This window comes from Carcharhinus amblyrhynchos, chromosome 27 (assembly GCF_965287045.1).
Source record: "Carcharhinus amblyrhynchos chromosome 27, sCarAmb.v2.hapA, whole genome shotgun sequence".
NCBI lineage: Eukaryota > Metazoa > Chordata > Chondrichthyes > Carcharhiniformes > Carcharhinidae > Carcharhinus > Carcharhinus amblyrhynchos.
The window spans coordinates 38,224,676-38,241,901 of NC_137350.1; the positions used below are offsets into that span (position 1 = coordinate 38,224,676).

Genomic DNA, 17,226 nt, shown 5'->3' on the forward strand with positions numbered 1-17,226 from the left:
AAACCGCATGAACTCCAGGAAGGAATTCGTTTCGAGAGTTGACAAACTGCGCAAAAACACCAGGCGAGATTCTCTGCAACATTTAGATTTTATGGGCAATGCTATAAGAAAGCGCAACATAATCATCATGATTAATAGACCGCAACGCATTGGGTGGAACCTGTCTGGTTAAAGGACAGGTGGGAGCTGGGTTGGATTGAGAAAATACCGTAAATGCCTACAGCGAGTCACTTAATGAAGAATGTGAAGATGACTTGTGCCGTTGGCATTACATCCATCTGAGAGTTGCAGCAGAAATTCGGAGTCAGTTAACACGATTCAGAATGAATTAGATTTACATCAGTTTTCTATGTAGAATTGACACGCAACAGCCAGGGATGCTCTGCCCATGTCGGAGGTGGGGCTGAGCTCTGTGAGGCGTAAGTGGAAGGTACTGATGTTTAGTGTGGATACACAGCTTTGCAGGGACTTTGACCTTGCGTAAAGCGTTAGTGCTAGAGCTAGCTCCCAAAGAAATACTTCTCACAAGAAGTCCCATCCCAATGGGTCAGGTGGTGCCAGAATCCAAGATTAATGTTGGCCATAATTGTAACAAGAATGTGAAGGGACATCGCTCTGTATCAGCTCTACAGTGGTATTGTAAATATATTCTTGCTTGGTAGACAATGAGATTCTGACTCTGAATTTGTCCGAAATTGTGACCTGTTTTTGGAGTCATGTTATTACATCCTTTGGCTATGTGTTCGTTTTTGTTTGATACAAATGGACAATATATATGTAAATAGTTTCTCCATGAAGAGGGAACCAGGCCAGCGATCTGATTCCATATTGACACCGGGGCCTAAAAGTGAAGGGGCAGGGCTGATAAAACTGAAATGACTATTCTTTGGAGAAATTGAACCCAAATTTCACCCCTACGGCAAGTGAAGGCCGTGTGACCTCCCAGCTGATTGCGAAGTGTGCAAACACACAGCAAAAAATAAAGGTACTCACTATTTCACCAAAATAACGGAAAGGAGAATTGAACGCATTTGCAATGAGACTGCGCAGAGGAGCTAAAGCAATTCATTACGTGTTCATGAATTTTAGAATTATAACATAAGAAATAGAAGGATGTGTGGGCCATTCTCCGCGATTCAACACCTTATGGATAATACCTTACATCAGATCCACATTTCACACTATCTCCATAACCCCGGATTTCCTTCGTGGCCGAAAAGCTCAGGTTTAAATATACCCAGTGACTGAACATCTGCAGAAAAGTTGACAACAATGTTGCTATTTTGGATCACTGGAAATGTGAAAGATACAGCAGACGTTCTGATATAGAGAATAGATGAACGATATGCAGATCAAGTAACCATTGCTCCCAATGTGCAGTTGTAACTATATCCGATGTTAGGAGAACAGTCACTATCAACAAAAGCGGCTTGATTCATGTCTGGGGCGGGTTGGGTTAACCATTCCGCCGCTGACTGGATGAAGCAGTCCAGATATTCGCCAGTTGTGGCATTAGCTCAGGAGAGTTGAAATCATAGTTTGTAGAATTAACTGAAAATATGTGCGCTATGATGAAACAGTATAGTGTTGAGAAGAAATCTTGCTGACAATCTTCAAAGCAAAAATAAAAAAAAGACCCTTTTCCCCTGGTTAGGGAGTCTTCTGTTGGAGACATCACATTGTAATCAAAGCCAGGGCGTCCTGGAAAGAAGTTAAGAAATAATTCTTCTCGCAAAGAGCAGTGGAAATTAAAAAAATACCCTATAGCACTCAAAATAAAACGCAGCTAACTCAATTTATTTTAGATCCGAAATCTAGATCAGGCTATAAAAGGATAAAGAGCCAACGAGAATGGGTGGAGTTAAGACATAAAGCAACTATAATCTTATTGAATGGTGGAATAGGCTTGAGGGCTTGAATGTTTTTAACTTTTTAATACCTTCATATTACATCAGATGGCAACCAATTGCCCTCAGTTAAAGTATTTAAATCGTGTACCTTGGTTGATGCAACGAATTAAAGATCACCAACTTATGATTTTTCATATCTTCCTAAACGGAAGATAACGATAATGAAAACAGAAAATGCCGGATAAGCTCAGCAGGCCTGGCAATATCCGTGGGGAGAGAAACAGGGTTAACGTTTCGAGTCTGTGTGTCTCCTTCAAAGAAGAAAACACTGCTGTACATTACAATGATGGATTTTAATATGTTGGGACTCTGATACATTAATTTATGTAAACGTGTATCAGGTTATGGATAATAAATGACTACATTAGTTTGACACTGGGTAACATTACGGTCAATTTTTATTTGCTACATTTCGTTATCAAAGCATTTACTACTGTCATTGTTCGAAAACCTAAAGCTGAAACAACAATGCTAGCTGCATTTTTTAAAAATGCAGCGTTGATTTTGAAGGGTGTTAAAGTGGGGCAATCGCATTGCGACCGAGAGCAGAGCTTTTTAACCTACATTGTCAAATGTACCACTGTTTCAGATCGCTATCCGTACTTGTTAGCTGGTGGAATAACATGATCCTTATAAATTAATTTTGAAATTATCAACCACTGCACATGGACCTCAAGAGCTACGTTAAAATCCTATCAGCCCGCTGTACAGGTCTTATTTCAACATCTTAAATGGTGCACACGGTCTATAGTTCCTCAGTAAGACTGAGAAAAAGTTAAAAGCAGGATGCACAAAAGGTGCAAGATATGTTAAGATGACTTCCTTTTATGTAAAAGGCAATGCATTGAACCAAAGGTATAAGAAATGCAGTGGAATATTATTGACCGACTATATTTGATGTTAACCGGTATATTAGAAGGACATTTGTCCAAATTTAAATACCCAATTTTGCAGAGGTTTCTGCCACGGAAAATTTGGTACAGCTGTTTCCTGAAGTAATTGCAAATTTTCTATTATTGTCTTCTTTTGTGTCAATATTAATATTTTGGGGCCTCTGTGTAATGGACATTCTGAAACTAGGACCTATGAGGAAAATCCGGGGAGTGGCACGGAGAAAATTGCGCCTTCGAGATCCAGCGCAGCGGAACGGCCCCCTTCTATGCTGTAACCATTCTGTTTTTCAACATTCATTATTAAAATAAGGAAGTGCTGTCATTTATCGAAGTTTCTAAATGTGTTCCTGCACTGTGGCTGGCTCAAAATCCTGGAACTCCCTTCCTAACAGCACTGTGGGTGTACCTACATCGCATGAACTCCAGCTGTTCAAAAAGGCTACTCAGCACCACCTTCTCAAGGGCAATTATCATGCACAATATAAATGTTGACCTAACCAGTGATGCTCACATCCCATGAAAGAATAAAAGAACATATCTTTACAACACAGATAAGAGCGCCTACACTTCTACCAGACACCCCATTAGATGTGAACACACAACACACGAAAAATAGAAGCAGGGAGAGGCAACCCGGCTTAAGCCTGACTAACCATTCAATACGACTATGGCTGATCTACGCCCGGCCTCAACTCATTTTCTGTGCCATTTCCCCATAGTCTTCTGCTCCTTGACCTATCAAATATTTATCCACCTCCATTTTAAATACTTCTAATGGTCCAGCCCCCACCACCCGATGGGTGGAGAATTCCATAGATTCACCATCCACTGCAAGAAGAAATTTCTATGCACCTCGGCTTTAAATGTCAGATCCTCTATAGCTGCGTGGAGTCTGCACATTCTCCCCGTGTCTATGTGGGTTTCCTCCGGGTGCTCCTCCCACAATATGAAAGACGTGCTGGTTAGGTGCATTAGGCACGCTAAGTTCTCCCTCAGTGTACCTGAACAGGCGCCGGAGTGTGACGACTAGGGGATTTTCACAGTAATTTTATTGTGAGCCTACTTGTGACACTAATATATAAACTTTAACTTTAAACTTTATCTTGCAGCTATGTCCCCTTGTTCTAGACTCCCCCACTAGTGATGGCATCTCTATCCACTCTGTCAAGCCCTTGAAGCGTTTCTGTCAGATGAGATACGATGCTACATAAATTCTGGCTAACATTCAATATTTTCTGCTGTAAAATTGACGAATTAAACCTAATACCAAGACTCTGCAATTGCAGATTGCCTAACTGATAAATCCATTGCTCTATTATTTAAGATCAAGAATAAGTAATACTTTTAAAATAATTTCCAAATCTGCCATTTGGAAACTACTTTGTGGAACGGTAATAAATCGATCAGCATATAAATGCGTTTGTTAAAGGCGAATGTGTCCAGACAAAAGTATTAAACTTAGTCAGGACAGAATAGTCTTTTACTGGCATGATAGCAACCGTGTTTTATTTTTAAGCGACATTTTTATTTCCATTTGGTCTGCACTAAAACCCCTACATTTCTTTTTAACAGCGAAAATAAAATTCACACTCTCGGAATAGATTCAAAAATTTGTACCAAAATGTTTTAATTGTCTACAAGGATTGTTCTATTAGAAAACAATAAACCCCAAAGCAACTTTGCACCCAACGCCAAGATTGTTTTCATCTTTAAACAAAATCAGCGATAATACTGGCGGATATTCGCATCAAGGCATGCTCTGAGCGGTTAAAATACAAATGGAAGGTAATGTAAGTGAAATGAATTCCACCACATAAACAATACCTACAGGATATCACTTCCCAGATGAGCAGGATATACAGTAATAAATAAATCAGTCCCATACTCGAAATTCCAAACGTTTGCACAGAGCATCATAAAAAATCTGTTATTTAATTTAAGGCAGCGGGTGGTTATAACAATGTCCGGATCCAGACAAAAATGTAGATTGATTTAACAGGAATTTTATAGTAATCAGTTGGTCCAGTACCATATAATCTAAACGATTATTGTGCACACGTAAACATCCATGCTGCAGTTTTAAATTTTTGTATTTGTTAATGAATACCTTGTGCGAATTCATAGCATGATCATCACGTCGCTAAGCACTTCTACCTGTCAATATTGCACTATTACTATAGTGAATCTTTTATATACGGATAGTTGCAGAAATACTTCAAGGCCATCTAATTTATAAGTACATATATTTTTATATACAATAACTACAGGCCAAAGTTTTGTGTTGTTGCTGCAACTTTTAAATTATTTAATTGAATGTGTTTTCTCCTCGTGTATATAATTGCATGTCCTTAAGTAAAAGCTTATAGAAACACAGCAGCAGGGTGATTTTGTTCACATCAAACGATCCACGCTTGCAGCCTAATACTCGGGCAGACTGGGGCATTAAAGTTCAATATCGGAACAGTATGAGTTTGTACTGAAGACCAAAGGAATCAAAGCTTCAGGTTCAGATTCCTAAATATACCCTTTCTACATGGTCAGATTCGAGAAAATTTGTTTAAAACTGTGATAAACCAGTTGGGAGATGATCTGACGAAATTTCTTATAAACAGTCAGTGTGCTACAAGAAATGAGCCCTACAGCCTATAAGAGTATAGATTGGAAGAACTATAAGTGTATATAGATTGAGGAGATAACGTTATTTGTGGGACAACAGGGAAACATTTTTCACTTACCCGACAACAAGGCAAACTTCCACACTCAAGATAACAAACAGGTTTTGTTTTAAAATAAGGGGATCCAGCATGATAAAAAACAAACATAAATTGTAAGCCCTGCCCATTGCAAGACCCCATCTGTGAAGAAAACACATACAAGCAGAACTTAAATAAATAGGAATTGTAAAACCTTTGAATGTGCGTTCAGGAAAGGGCCTTCAATGTGACGATTTCTTTGATGTTTGATTCAATACTTTAACAGTCTGTGACAGAAGTCCGGTTTCAAAACTCCAAGTTCATTTTGTGGGAAATATATCCTTAAATGCATCTCTGATCTATTGCTTTAATCTCATTTTAGTGAATTAAGTGCGTATATTACGCATATTTCGTATCAACATATTCAAATATTCATTCATTCTAATTTCGCTATATATCCCGTAGTCCAACGAGAGTGCGACAAAGCCGCGGCCTAATGGTGTCAAGTTCAAGGTCAGGAAGCGTTGCCTGCTCCTGAACCTGTTTACGGTTTGATTGGACCATTGCACAACATGACGTATTTACTCATTCGAGAATAATTAAGCTGGAACGGTTCATTCCAGGCTTTATTTATCTTTTTTTCTCTCTATCCTTCTGTGTTTGTATTTCTATCTTTCTGTCTCTGATTTCCTTTCTCTGCTCCCACCTCTCCGTTTGTCTGATTATCTGTCACTGTTTGACTGTTTCTGTCGCTTTCTGCCTCGATCTCTGTGCAATCCCCACCGCTACCCCTGTCTGAATGACTCTCTCCCTCCGTCTCCGTTGCTATTTCAATCCGTCTCTTTCATTCTCTCTCTGTGTCGTTCTACTTATATTCCATGACAGCTTTTTGCTGTAACCTCTCTGTTTCTCAAATGCTAAAAAGAATCATTCGTGTGTTAATGAGCGTCATTCCAATATTCACCCCTTGATGCGATTGGGTAGATGAAAATCATTTTCTGTTTTAATTCTAACTCCAGTTTATGTAAAATTGGATGACATAATCCCGAAATATTGGACATTTTCTACAGTGCGAATAAAGTGGGAACATGTCACTTGTGGACTGTTTAAGGACGACACATTTACTTTATCAAAAATCATCGAAAATTTACGACACAGAAGGAGGTCATTTAGCCCATCGTGACAACGCTGGTCGATTAAGAGTTACTGTGCTTAATTTCACCATCCTGCAATCGGTCAGTGATCCTGTCCATACAGCTCTTCAAATGGCAGCCACATGTTACTGCCCAAGTTATTCCCCAATTAAAGCCCAAATGAGAATTATTTTTTGCTGACAGATACTTTGAATTGTTGGAAAGCAATAAGTGAATACCTTGGTTGAGGAGCAAGGAAGCGATGCATTCATTTTGGAGTAACATGAAGTTGAAAAAAAAACATATAAAAACAATAACATATAACTCTCACCCTGTTCTCTCCCTCCCCTTCAATACAACATATGAAGCCACTCAGTTCCTCAGGCCTGTTCTGCTATTCAGTAAGATTATGGTTAATCTGAATGTAGGGTCAACATCACTTTCCCGCCTACCTCTGATAACCTTCACCCATTTGCTTACCAGGAATCTATCCAACTCCTTCTTCACAGGAATGTATCCAACTCCTCCTTCAAATCGTTTGGAGACTCTGCTTTCACTGACTTTTGAAGAAGAAAGTTCCAAAGATTTATGATTCACTGACAGGAAAACAATCTCCTCATAGCTGCCTTATTTTCCCAGTTGATGGAAAATCATTTGGCGTTAATCTTTCGTGGTTATTCATGATATGCGGCTATTATTTGTCATTAAATCAAAAATACCCTTGTTAATAGACAAACACCAGAATTGTATATTAATTATATCACACAAATTTTCAACAGGTATTTAGATCTGAAAGCAAAATTAAAAGAAAAGGAAAATTTAATTGCACCATTCTGACCCACAGCCCACAGCAGAAAAGTTGACTTTTTTCTTGTTTTCTGATGCTGAGTGGCTCATTGTCCGTAATCAGCAATTTATTTTAGTTTTGTATTTACAGCATTGTTACTCTTTCTTGTTTTATACTTATTCATTTTCCTTTGCACGTGTAGAATTGTGCATCAGTATATTTGGTCCGTGTATATATCGTAAATATTTCGTACGCAAATTCGACTATACAGAGGTAGTTTATAGAAACAAAAAGATATTTTTATGCGATATGAAATCAGCGTTTGCCATTTTCAATCAGGAATAGCTACGACAACAAAGACATAAAATGCTGGAAAAACTCAATAGGTCTGCCAGCAACTGTGGAGAGGGAAAATAGCCACTAATCGATGTTTGAGCGATTTGCGAGATTGACCGCATTAGTCGTTAATGGTGAGAATTCGAGAAGCGAATTCACACAGAAGCGATTTAATTGTCAAAGAAATAACATCATGTATAAGCATGCTATTCTGCACCAACTCGGAAGAAAGAGTAAATTGATTAGTAAAGTCCTTGAGCGACGTATCCATTAGAGAGATGGATCGCGTGAGTTTTCGGATGGTTAATATATCCCAAATGTATATCCGCAAAATGGTCAATTCTCTCCCAGGTCTCTTTCGCGAGGTTGACGATATTTCTACCCCATTGCTTACTTTAATTGAATGTATTCAACCCCATAGAAAAAATGTTACATACAATGCTCTGAAGATACGGACTCGAAACGTTAACTCTATTTTCTCTCTTCAAAGATGCTGTCTGACCTGCTGAGTTTTTCTGGCATTTTTTGTTTTTATTTTAAATACAATACCGTATGTTCACAATACCAAAAACTGGTGGATAAAATATATGAGTGCAGTATTTTTTAAAAAAGTAACCAGTAATTCTTAATTGTTTTATTTATGGACTTTCTTTTATAGATAACACGGAAATACCAATGCAGACGGGGTTATTACTGCAAGAGAAAAGTCTAAACACCGCAATGGTAAAAGGGAGATTCGTCTTTTTGGGTTATTCAGCTTTTATTAATGATGCTGATGGGGACCCAATTATTGTAAATGCAGAAAACACACGGAACAATGTGAAAGGAATATATTTAATTGCAGCTAAAATTATTTTCGAGTTTGTGAGGTTAATTAACTTTAAATAACTTCTGAAGTATTTTGTCTAATATTCATATTTTTTGCATTTTCACAGCGTGGAGAGGTCCCGGAAGTGCTCCCCACACTGAGATACCTTTCAGTTGGGTCATCTTGCAACTACCCAGAGGGAGGAGGACTACTCTACCTCGGATATACTCACTTCCATACTTACCGATGGTCTAAATGTGAAAGTATGCGTCACATTCGTTGTAAAGTGACCTAAAACGACTACTTCAAGGGAATGGCAACGGAGGCGTATAATTCCATTTCCAAAGTAACAATTTACCAATTCCGGATGTATTTCCTTTAAAAAAAACGAACGCTTTTAACACAATATCTTAAATTATGCACGTTTTCTGGTGAGAAATAAATATTTAACGGAGTAGGGCTGAGAGTGGGGTTGAAATTACTATTACGCCGTAAACATCCACAAGTCTTTGTCCGGATCACTGATTAAAGCGCCGGCGAGAGTAAGGGCAAATCCTGCAGAAGACGCGCAAAGCAAACGCATGCGAGCTGCCGGAGCATGGTTAGGATGACTCTTCCCTTTCCTGTGTTTGTTTTTTTCTCTCTCGGACACTGGAGCCTCTCATTCTTCGTAATTTCGCCGTAGTCTTTCTTCGAATGCTTAAGGGCCCTTCATTCCACCAATCCTCACAAAAAGCACCATGCAAGTCTCGCAAGAAAATAGTCTTGGAGGAAAATATAAAACCATTTTCATGCAAATAATGTAATATTATCAGCTTGGCTTGTGAAAGTATGCATTTTTTCGAATTAAAAAGACTTAAATAATATTTTAATAGACAAAAGAAGCAAGTCATTGGAAATAACTTCTCGCCATGTCGAACCGTGTTGTCATTTCTTTGATTCATGAATAATATTGAATCTATGCGCCGCCCTTTGGTGGAAACTATTTCATATAAATAACCACCATTGAAACTAAACCTGAATTTTTGTGTATATGTAATATTTCGAAGCAAATAAACTAAGATATTTTGCCAGCGATTGTAGTGGCATGGTAACATTTCAATAATTTGAATTTAAATTAACTCTACTCCCTCGTATAGTTTGCAATATTCAGATACCTCGGGGAGACAGAAACGAGCCGCTATATAACTTTAGTGTAGACACAGCACGAGATCCAACACCTCTAAACAAATCAAGGCCCAGTGACCATACGGGGAGCAACCAGTGTGTTTGTACTGCGGCTGTAGCTTTTGTATATCTCTGCGGCTTTTAAAAATTAAATGTGTGTACAAAACACAGCTTTGTACACAACAGTAAATGTAAATAAATGAAGGTTCATTAAAACTCTTTACTGATCTCGAGTAGTGACTGACCATTTTTTCCCGACATTTTGTTATCACTGGGTCCAGATACATGCAATCCCACATTGAATGGCATTTCATACAGTTGTGCTTGGTCATAATATACATATTTTGTTAGGTTATCGGAGGCTAAAATAAAGGTATAATTACAATATACTAAAGTGATACCATATGTGAATAAATTTGATGTCAGTTTTTGATAGGAAAACACGTGCAAAATGAACTTTTATGTGGGTATCTCATTATTTAGCCAACAGTTGTTGATCTACTAAAGTCAGCTACAAAAGCTCTGTGATATTACTTGGAATCTCTTCGAAACCAGTTTTTTTTTTCTTTAAATTAATATGTCTCACACCGTCTTGTGAACTGCGTTGCTTAAGGAGTATTAGCTTCCGAATGCTTTTCTCAACGAATAAAGGAAGCAGTGAAGCGATCAGGGGTTTTGTTTTGATGGGACTCAGACTGGAAGGAAAAGCACTTGAATGACAGCTTTCTGAGCGGCTAGACTCTTAACTTTCACCTTGACCTTGGCCTTCAGCCGTGTCTAACTCGTATGTAAAAAAGGCTGACTCTTCCTTAATTGCTTGTGTCTCGTCCTCGGCACATCTTCCCCTCCCTCGAACACCGACCCAGAGCTTTTCTGTACCAAGACTTTACTCAAAACCCAGGCTCAAGCGATTTGATAAAAATTGAAAAGCTGCTCTCTTCACATCAGAAGCGTTAAATGCAAATAAGCAACTAATGGTTATAGGCATTTAAAGAAAAATCAAATTTCAAATTGATAGGAAGCCTGGTTAGCTAACATTTATTTTTATTTGTAAGTTATACTCTACGACAATTAACTGCTCTTTAAACAAATATTAATATTGTTCCATGGTATATGATGACTGACAAATATTTAATTGCTAATAGAAATGTTTAGATGTGGTTTCTAAATTTCCTATCACCCCGCCTTATTGTGAAATTTTGGTGTAATATTGGAAAACAGACATCTGCTATTAGTGGCACATAAAAACGTTAACACATCACTTGTGTATTGTTTAATACTTTTAAAACATTGTTCGCACAATTAAGTAGGCAGTAAAAATAATCTTTTCACTTGCGTTTTCATAAACAGAAAGAGGGATCGGTAGAAAAAGGTGTTGTTAATAGCTTACCATCTAAAGAGGGTAGCTTGGACCAAATGAAAATTATTATAGGAAATCTGAATTTCGCTAGGCTTAGTGTTTCCGATATGTGTTGTTTATTTGTAAATATGTTTGGCATTTTGTGCTCCTTTCTTCCCTGAAGTGATTTATTGTGCTACAGAGATGGTTCTTCGCACACGTTCACTTTCATTTGAATTATTTTGATGGGGAGTTCATTTGATAGACTGATTATGATTGGGACAAATGACTAAAGATCTGATATTTGTTGTCAAATGTTGTTCAACTACGTTGGAATTGTGACATACCGCTTAAGCGTTTGTCTCCTGGCGGCTTTAGATGGAACATGGGAACGGACTTGCATCTCTATAGCGCCTAACCATTTCCCAGGCTCTTTGGATTCTATCTTAATGGCATTTGAAATTTAAATCCCATCGCTTGGTGATCTATAATTTATTAGTCCGTCGATGAATCCTACTGATAAAAATAACATTTTGAGATGAATCGCTTGATTGACCAGTTCGCTTTGTGTAACATTAGTACTAACTTTCTGACCAATGTTTTCTATTCGGAGTTTTCATCGGTTTTATAGCAATGCCGGCGCCACCAACTGCAGCAAATGGCCGTTGATAAAGCAGCTGTTTTTATTTGCAGAAGTTAATTTTCAGTTTACGCCCAAATTTACACTTTGTTCTTTAAAAAGTTTAAAAAGAAAGTTTAGTTTGTTATACTTTCAAGGTTGATAATAATTCTGGGAATTTACAAATAAGCAAGGATCAGTCTTCACTGCACTTCCCATGTCGCCACATCACTCTCAACATGTTATTGCCACGGTGCTCATTAAAAGAGGAATTAACAAAAACATATCGATCTTGTCTCTCGGAATGCGATATCTTGTTTGGGTCAACTAGTACATAACACAATGTTGGAGCTTTTGAAATCAGGAAGAGATTTATGAGCGTCAATCGCAGGGTATTTCTTAATTAATATGGAACTTTATGTTCAAGTGGGCTTGCATTCAAACCGTATCAAACCACTTTTAAGTGGTAGCTTCGCCCACAATTTGCAAATAACAATAATAGCTGCTTGTGTCTATAAAGCACGTTTAATATAACAAATCGCACTCCTGCCTCACACATGCAGTTGAAACACTGTTCTGCAGCCTGATACAGAAAGCAGAGCCATCTATGTCTACACTTCAGTCCTGTTGAACTTGGAATCTGAATTAGAGTTATTTAAAAACTAAGAAATTTCAGAAACATGCGAGTTTCAAATCATTCGGCACCAAATAAAAATGAACCTAGGAAAATATTTAGCATTAGGGGATTGTTTGAGAAAGGGGAATGCGGCTGTGCTTTGGACAGTTCTATTGTGAAACAAAATGCACAATTTGAAAATAAAACCAGAGAATAATACCTGAATAAATCTTTACGATGTTTGGGTAAATAATTACCAATAAGACGTTCACAATAAGAGCGACCGCAAACGTGAGGCAAATTCCTGTTGTGGTATATCAAACCCCGATATAAATCTTTGTCAATTACTAAGACTTTAATAAGGGAAATTGATTTTTAGTAAATGTAAGGGGAATTGCGCGGTATTATCCGAGGTAAAAAGAGTACGCGGTAATGATAATAGAATTCCACACTGAAGAATACACATTTTCTCAGTACTGCGATAGATCATAACTGACAAATCGCATAAGAATTGTTAATTCTTAGCAGAGCGCCATGTGGCAAAGCCATTTCGATTTAGGCTATTAGATATATTTGATATGTGGATAACCTACAGTTAACGTTAACTCTTTAGGAGGGTTTTGACTCGAATTTATCATGTAATATTATTTATTTTATTTGACTCCAAATATCCAAGACGTGTGACAGAATAGACAAAATGTTGTTCAAAGAGGTTTATGAAGGTGTGCCAACCTATGTGTGTGTGGTTTATTGACGTATTGTACATTAAATGGAAGGTGATGCTATTTTTGTTAGATGTTTCCACACATGCTCACGTATCGTCTGAAAGAATGGGTTCCAAGTATAGAATGAAGAGTTGGTTAATGTGATTTTAACTTTCAATGCTTTTTTAAAGAAATACCTTCTCATAATTGTTTAGGTTTGGTATCCCGGACAGATAATAACTAACCAACCATTCTTATAGCAATTGCAAAATACAACTACTGACCTGCCTGTAAAATGCCAGCCAACAAATCTGCTTTTAAAAACACAAGTATTACTGGTGGCTGCAACCCACTTCCCTTCAGGTTTCACATTCGATTTTTCTGACAATTGGAAGCAACTTTTTAAAATATCCGTGCATAACTCTGTCTAATGCAAAGGACTTGGCGAAGAAACTCCCTGATCGACGAACGCAACCAGATGCTGCAATTACTTTGATTTGGTTCATGTGTTAAAACGTGACATTGTTTTGTTTGAGCTGACGCTGTGCAGAGTGTTCAGTGTCCATTGCAAACCCCTTACTTTCTACAGTTGCAACAATTGGACATTTTAACGCGTGCCTTTAATAATTTCTATTTCGCAATGAACCTTTCTTTTCTGCCAATTCTGCAGGAAGGTTTATTATCAGTGTTTGCATAACACGTGATTCGCGAGCAGCCAATCGGCGGGCGTGTTTTTTTAACCCGGGTTTATGCGTCAGTGCAGATAGCTGGGAGAAATTCGGTAACGCTCTCAGTTCTGCGTCTCTTAAAAGAAACTATAGACCCAATGCTGAACGTGATATGACAGTGTCACTGCTTCTGAAACCTCGCTGGGTCGACAGTGTGATGTTCCTGTATGAAAGCAACTCGGATGAGATTAGTAAGAATAACGGGGTAATGGAAGGATTTGTAGGTGCTGGCAATTTCTCTGCAAATCAGTGCAGGAATTTGATGGCTCATTCTGCACTCGGGGCTCATCCATCACCTTTGGTTCACGGCTCTGGCTACTCGACAGTCGACGGCTCTGGGGTAGTGGAACCTGGCAAGCAATGCACCCCATGTCCAATGCCACAGGCCTCCACCGCTGCCCCTCTACCGTATGGATATTTCGGCAGCGGCTACTACTCCTGTCGAATGGGTCGAAGTTCAATCAAGCCTTGTACCCAGCCTGCCGCCCTGTCTAGTTACCCAGGAGACAAGTATATGGACAGTCCTGTCCCCACTGATGAATACCCAGGCCGGCCGAAGGAATTCGCTTTCTACCACGGCTATGCGAGTGCCTACCAACCAATGCCAAGTTATCTGGACGTTTCCGTAGTCCAAACTATCAGTGGCGCAGGGGAGCCGAGGCATGAAGCCTTGTTACCTATGGAAGGCTACCAGCCCTGGGCCCTTAATGGGTGGAATAGCCAGATGTGCTGTTCTAAGGAGCAGGCACAGTCGGGACATCTCTGGAAATCCACACTGGCAGGTAACAGATGAATTCCTCCCTATAATTCCAAACTCCCTATAATTGCAAACTCCGATTAAATAAGTATATTGGAAACACTTTGAACCCATGCAACTGATTGCAAATAATTTATTTCTGGTAATATGCTGTAATTTAGAACAAGATCAAAAATGCACAGTTTTACTTTTCGTTTCCGGTGCAAGGCTTTCAGTAGGAATATAATGTTAATTTCATTATTGTTACATTGTTTTCCGTCTTAGAATGTTACACACATGTTGCAGTGTTAGGCTGCTGGCGTTTGCAGCATCCTTTCAGTTAAATACACCTCTTTTAGATACTGAAATTGTTGCCGATAACCGTGTTGTTTAATTAATATTTCTGCATTCTTTTCCAATGCTGCATTTCCCTGATGTGTTTTTCTGTTGTGTTTTTGGCGCGGTGTGTACGGTCACACACAACAGATGTTGCAGTTCACCAACAGGATGGAAGCTCCTTTCGGCGCGGAAGGAAGAAAAGGATTCCTTACACCAAAGTCCAACTGAAAGAACTGGAGAGGGAATATGCAACAAATAAATTCATCACGAAAGACAAGAGGAGGAAGATCTCGGCGGCTACGAACCTGAGCGAACGGCAGATCACCATCTGGTTTCAGAACAGGAGAGTTAAGGAAAAGAAAGTCATCGCGAAAGTAAAAACCAACACACCCTAATTATTACTATCTTTTAAAAAAAGATAATTGAAACTGTTCAATCGCGGAAATTAATCACAAAGATGCGAAAGACGTTTGTGACCGACGGGGTTTAACTGCACACTTCTTTTAAGGAGTCTGTCTGCAGAATGCTAACATGTCCTCTTCCTTCTTTTAATACTGTAATGGAGGATTTGTTATGGGATACCATTAAAATGGACTAAAATACGTGGTCAGAATGTAAATTTAATTATAACGACTCTGTAACCATACCGACATCACTGTTTATTATCAGTTTTGTTTAGTGAAGATATGCAAAGTATGTCTGACTGGTGTAGAAGCTATTTTTTATGTTTTGTTTGGGTTACGCATTAAACTGTCGATTTTCGGCATGACTGCAGTAGAACCGCCTAAACGCTGTTTTTAAGCAAAACGGGTTGAGGGAAAATATTAATAATAATAAAAAAGGATTAAATGTTTTGCGACTATACTAATTTTGTTCAATAGTGTTTAGCAGGGAATGCTCATGCATTCATTTAATGTTCATTTACTGGTAGTAATAATAGACTTATTTGGTATAGAACATGTTTCATATTTCATATAATATATGAGAAACCGATGACCTGATGATATTACTGATATTAACCGCAAGAGATGACAACCAGCACTCGCGTAAAGGTGAAATTGTATTTAACGTTTAGTGCTTTATCATCTAAAATATATAAATTAATGTTAACTATGCAAGCTTGACTTAAAAAAGATAAACCGATGCTGGTAACCATTTTGCACTTGCAAGCAACGATTAACTTCTAATTTAATATTATGATTTAATCACAAAGTGAGCGTTGAAAATGTAAGGTTGAGATAAATCCTAACTCTGGAAGCATATAGCTCCGACTCTATTAATTACATTTGCAATCAGAAAATATTTTCCATTTGACTTTAAAGTAAGTTAATACATTTACTCGGAGAAACAAAATGAGATTAAGTGGGTGTATATCACGAGATAACTTGCTGCTTATTGAACAGGAGGAAGTGAATGGATGAAAGAAAACATACTGGGAAAATATACTCTCTGAAGCCGGACAATATCACGCAAATAACTTCATCCTTCCTGGATTTCACACTTTAAATAGTGTCTGGTTTATACAACAATTTAAAACCAATAAACATTTTGCTGCAAACTCTCTCCAGACAGGCTCCCCCACTCGCCCCCGCCACCCCACCCGTCCCCAAGCTTTTGGTTCTCTGTATTTATGTGCACATAATCTAGCATGACATCAATTTAAGAAAGAAAATGCGGACAAGTCCACCTATTCGGGTTTTCATGCCATCAGCCTCTCGGATTTCAAACAGAAGTTACTGAACTTGAAATTCAATCAAAGAAGTGTTTAGTTGACAAAAAGTTTTCCTGTCTCCATCTAGAAAAAGCTGCCACTCTACTTCATCATGAACTATCAGTTTGGTGGCACAATGTTAAAGAATTACTTTTGCACGTTTATTGATATAGGGACACAGAAAGTGCTTGCTTGTGCAACGTGTTGGATGTGTTTGGATTGTGCTTCTTAGGCTGTATGGATTTAGTGGGGTGAAGATGACTTTGTAACTAAGTATTTGCGAAAACCTACTACCACCTTTGGATTCTTAGTTCAAATCGTATTGATTAGCCTTTGACCTTGACCTTGACAGTCACGTGCGTATTCGCCAATGATCATGACGTCTAGCTGCTCATGAATAATCGAACGGTTTTCGGTGATGTGATCTGGCAGTTATCATGAGTAGAACAAGTGCGCCATCTCCTGGCTAATCATTCCATAACAGGAGTACTGCTGCCTACATGGTCAGTCTTTGTTTAAACATGCCGGATGAATTTGTACAAAGCTCGTGCCGAAATAATGCAAAATAAAGGAAATTTAAAACGCGATTAAGAAAACAAATAACTGTTTGTCTACAGCGCTTCCCACATAATGCTTTGTTCAGTTAATTAAAAATATTATCTTACAATTATCTGAAGAACCAGTGCCGAGGTAATTTCCCCGACACA

At 38.3% G+C, this 17,226-nt stretch overlaps 1 protein-coding gene across 1 annotated transcript; it reads left to right on the top strand.

The window, feature by feature from the left end:
* The first annotated feature begins 13,845 nt into the window (after window positions 1-13,845).
* On the top strand, window positions 13,846-15,203 carry hoxb13a (homeobox B13a). Its single transcript, XM_080213482.1, has 2 exons — window positions 13,846-14,515; window positions 14,956-15,203. Exons 1-2 carry the CDS (start codon window positions 13,846-13,848, stop codon window positions 15,201-15,203), a joined length of 918 nt encoding a protein of 305 aa, XP_080069608.1.
* Window positions 15,204-17,226: the final 2,023 nt, after the last annotated feature.

Coding starts and splice junctions, on each gene's coding strand:
- hoxb13a (XM_080213482.1), top strand. CDS start 13,846: ATGACAGTGTCACTGCTTCTGAAACCTCGCTGGGTCGACAGTGTGATG. Junction 14,516..14,955: donor CTGGAAATCCACACTGGCAG/GTAACAGATGAA, acceptor CACACACAACAG/ATGTTGCAGTTCACCAACAG.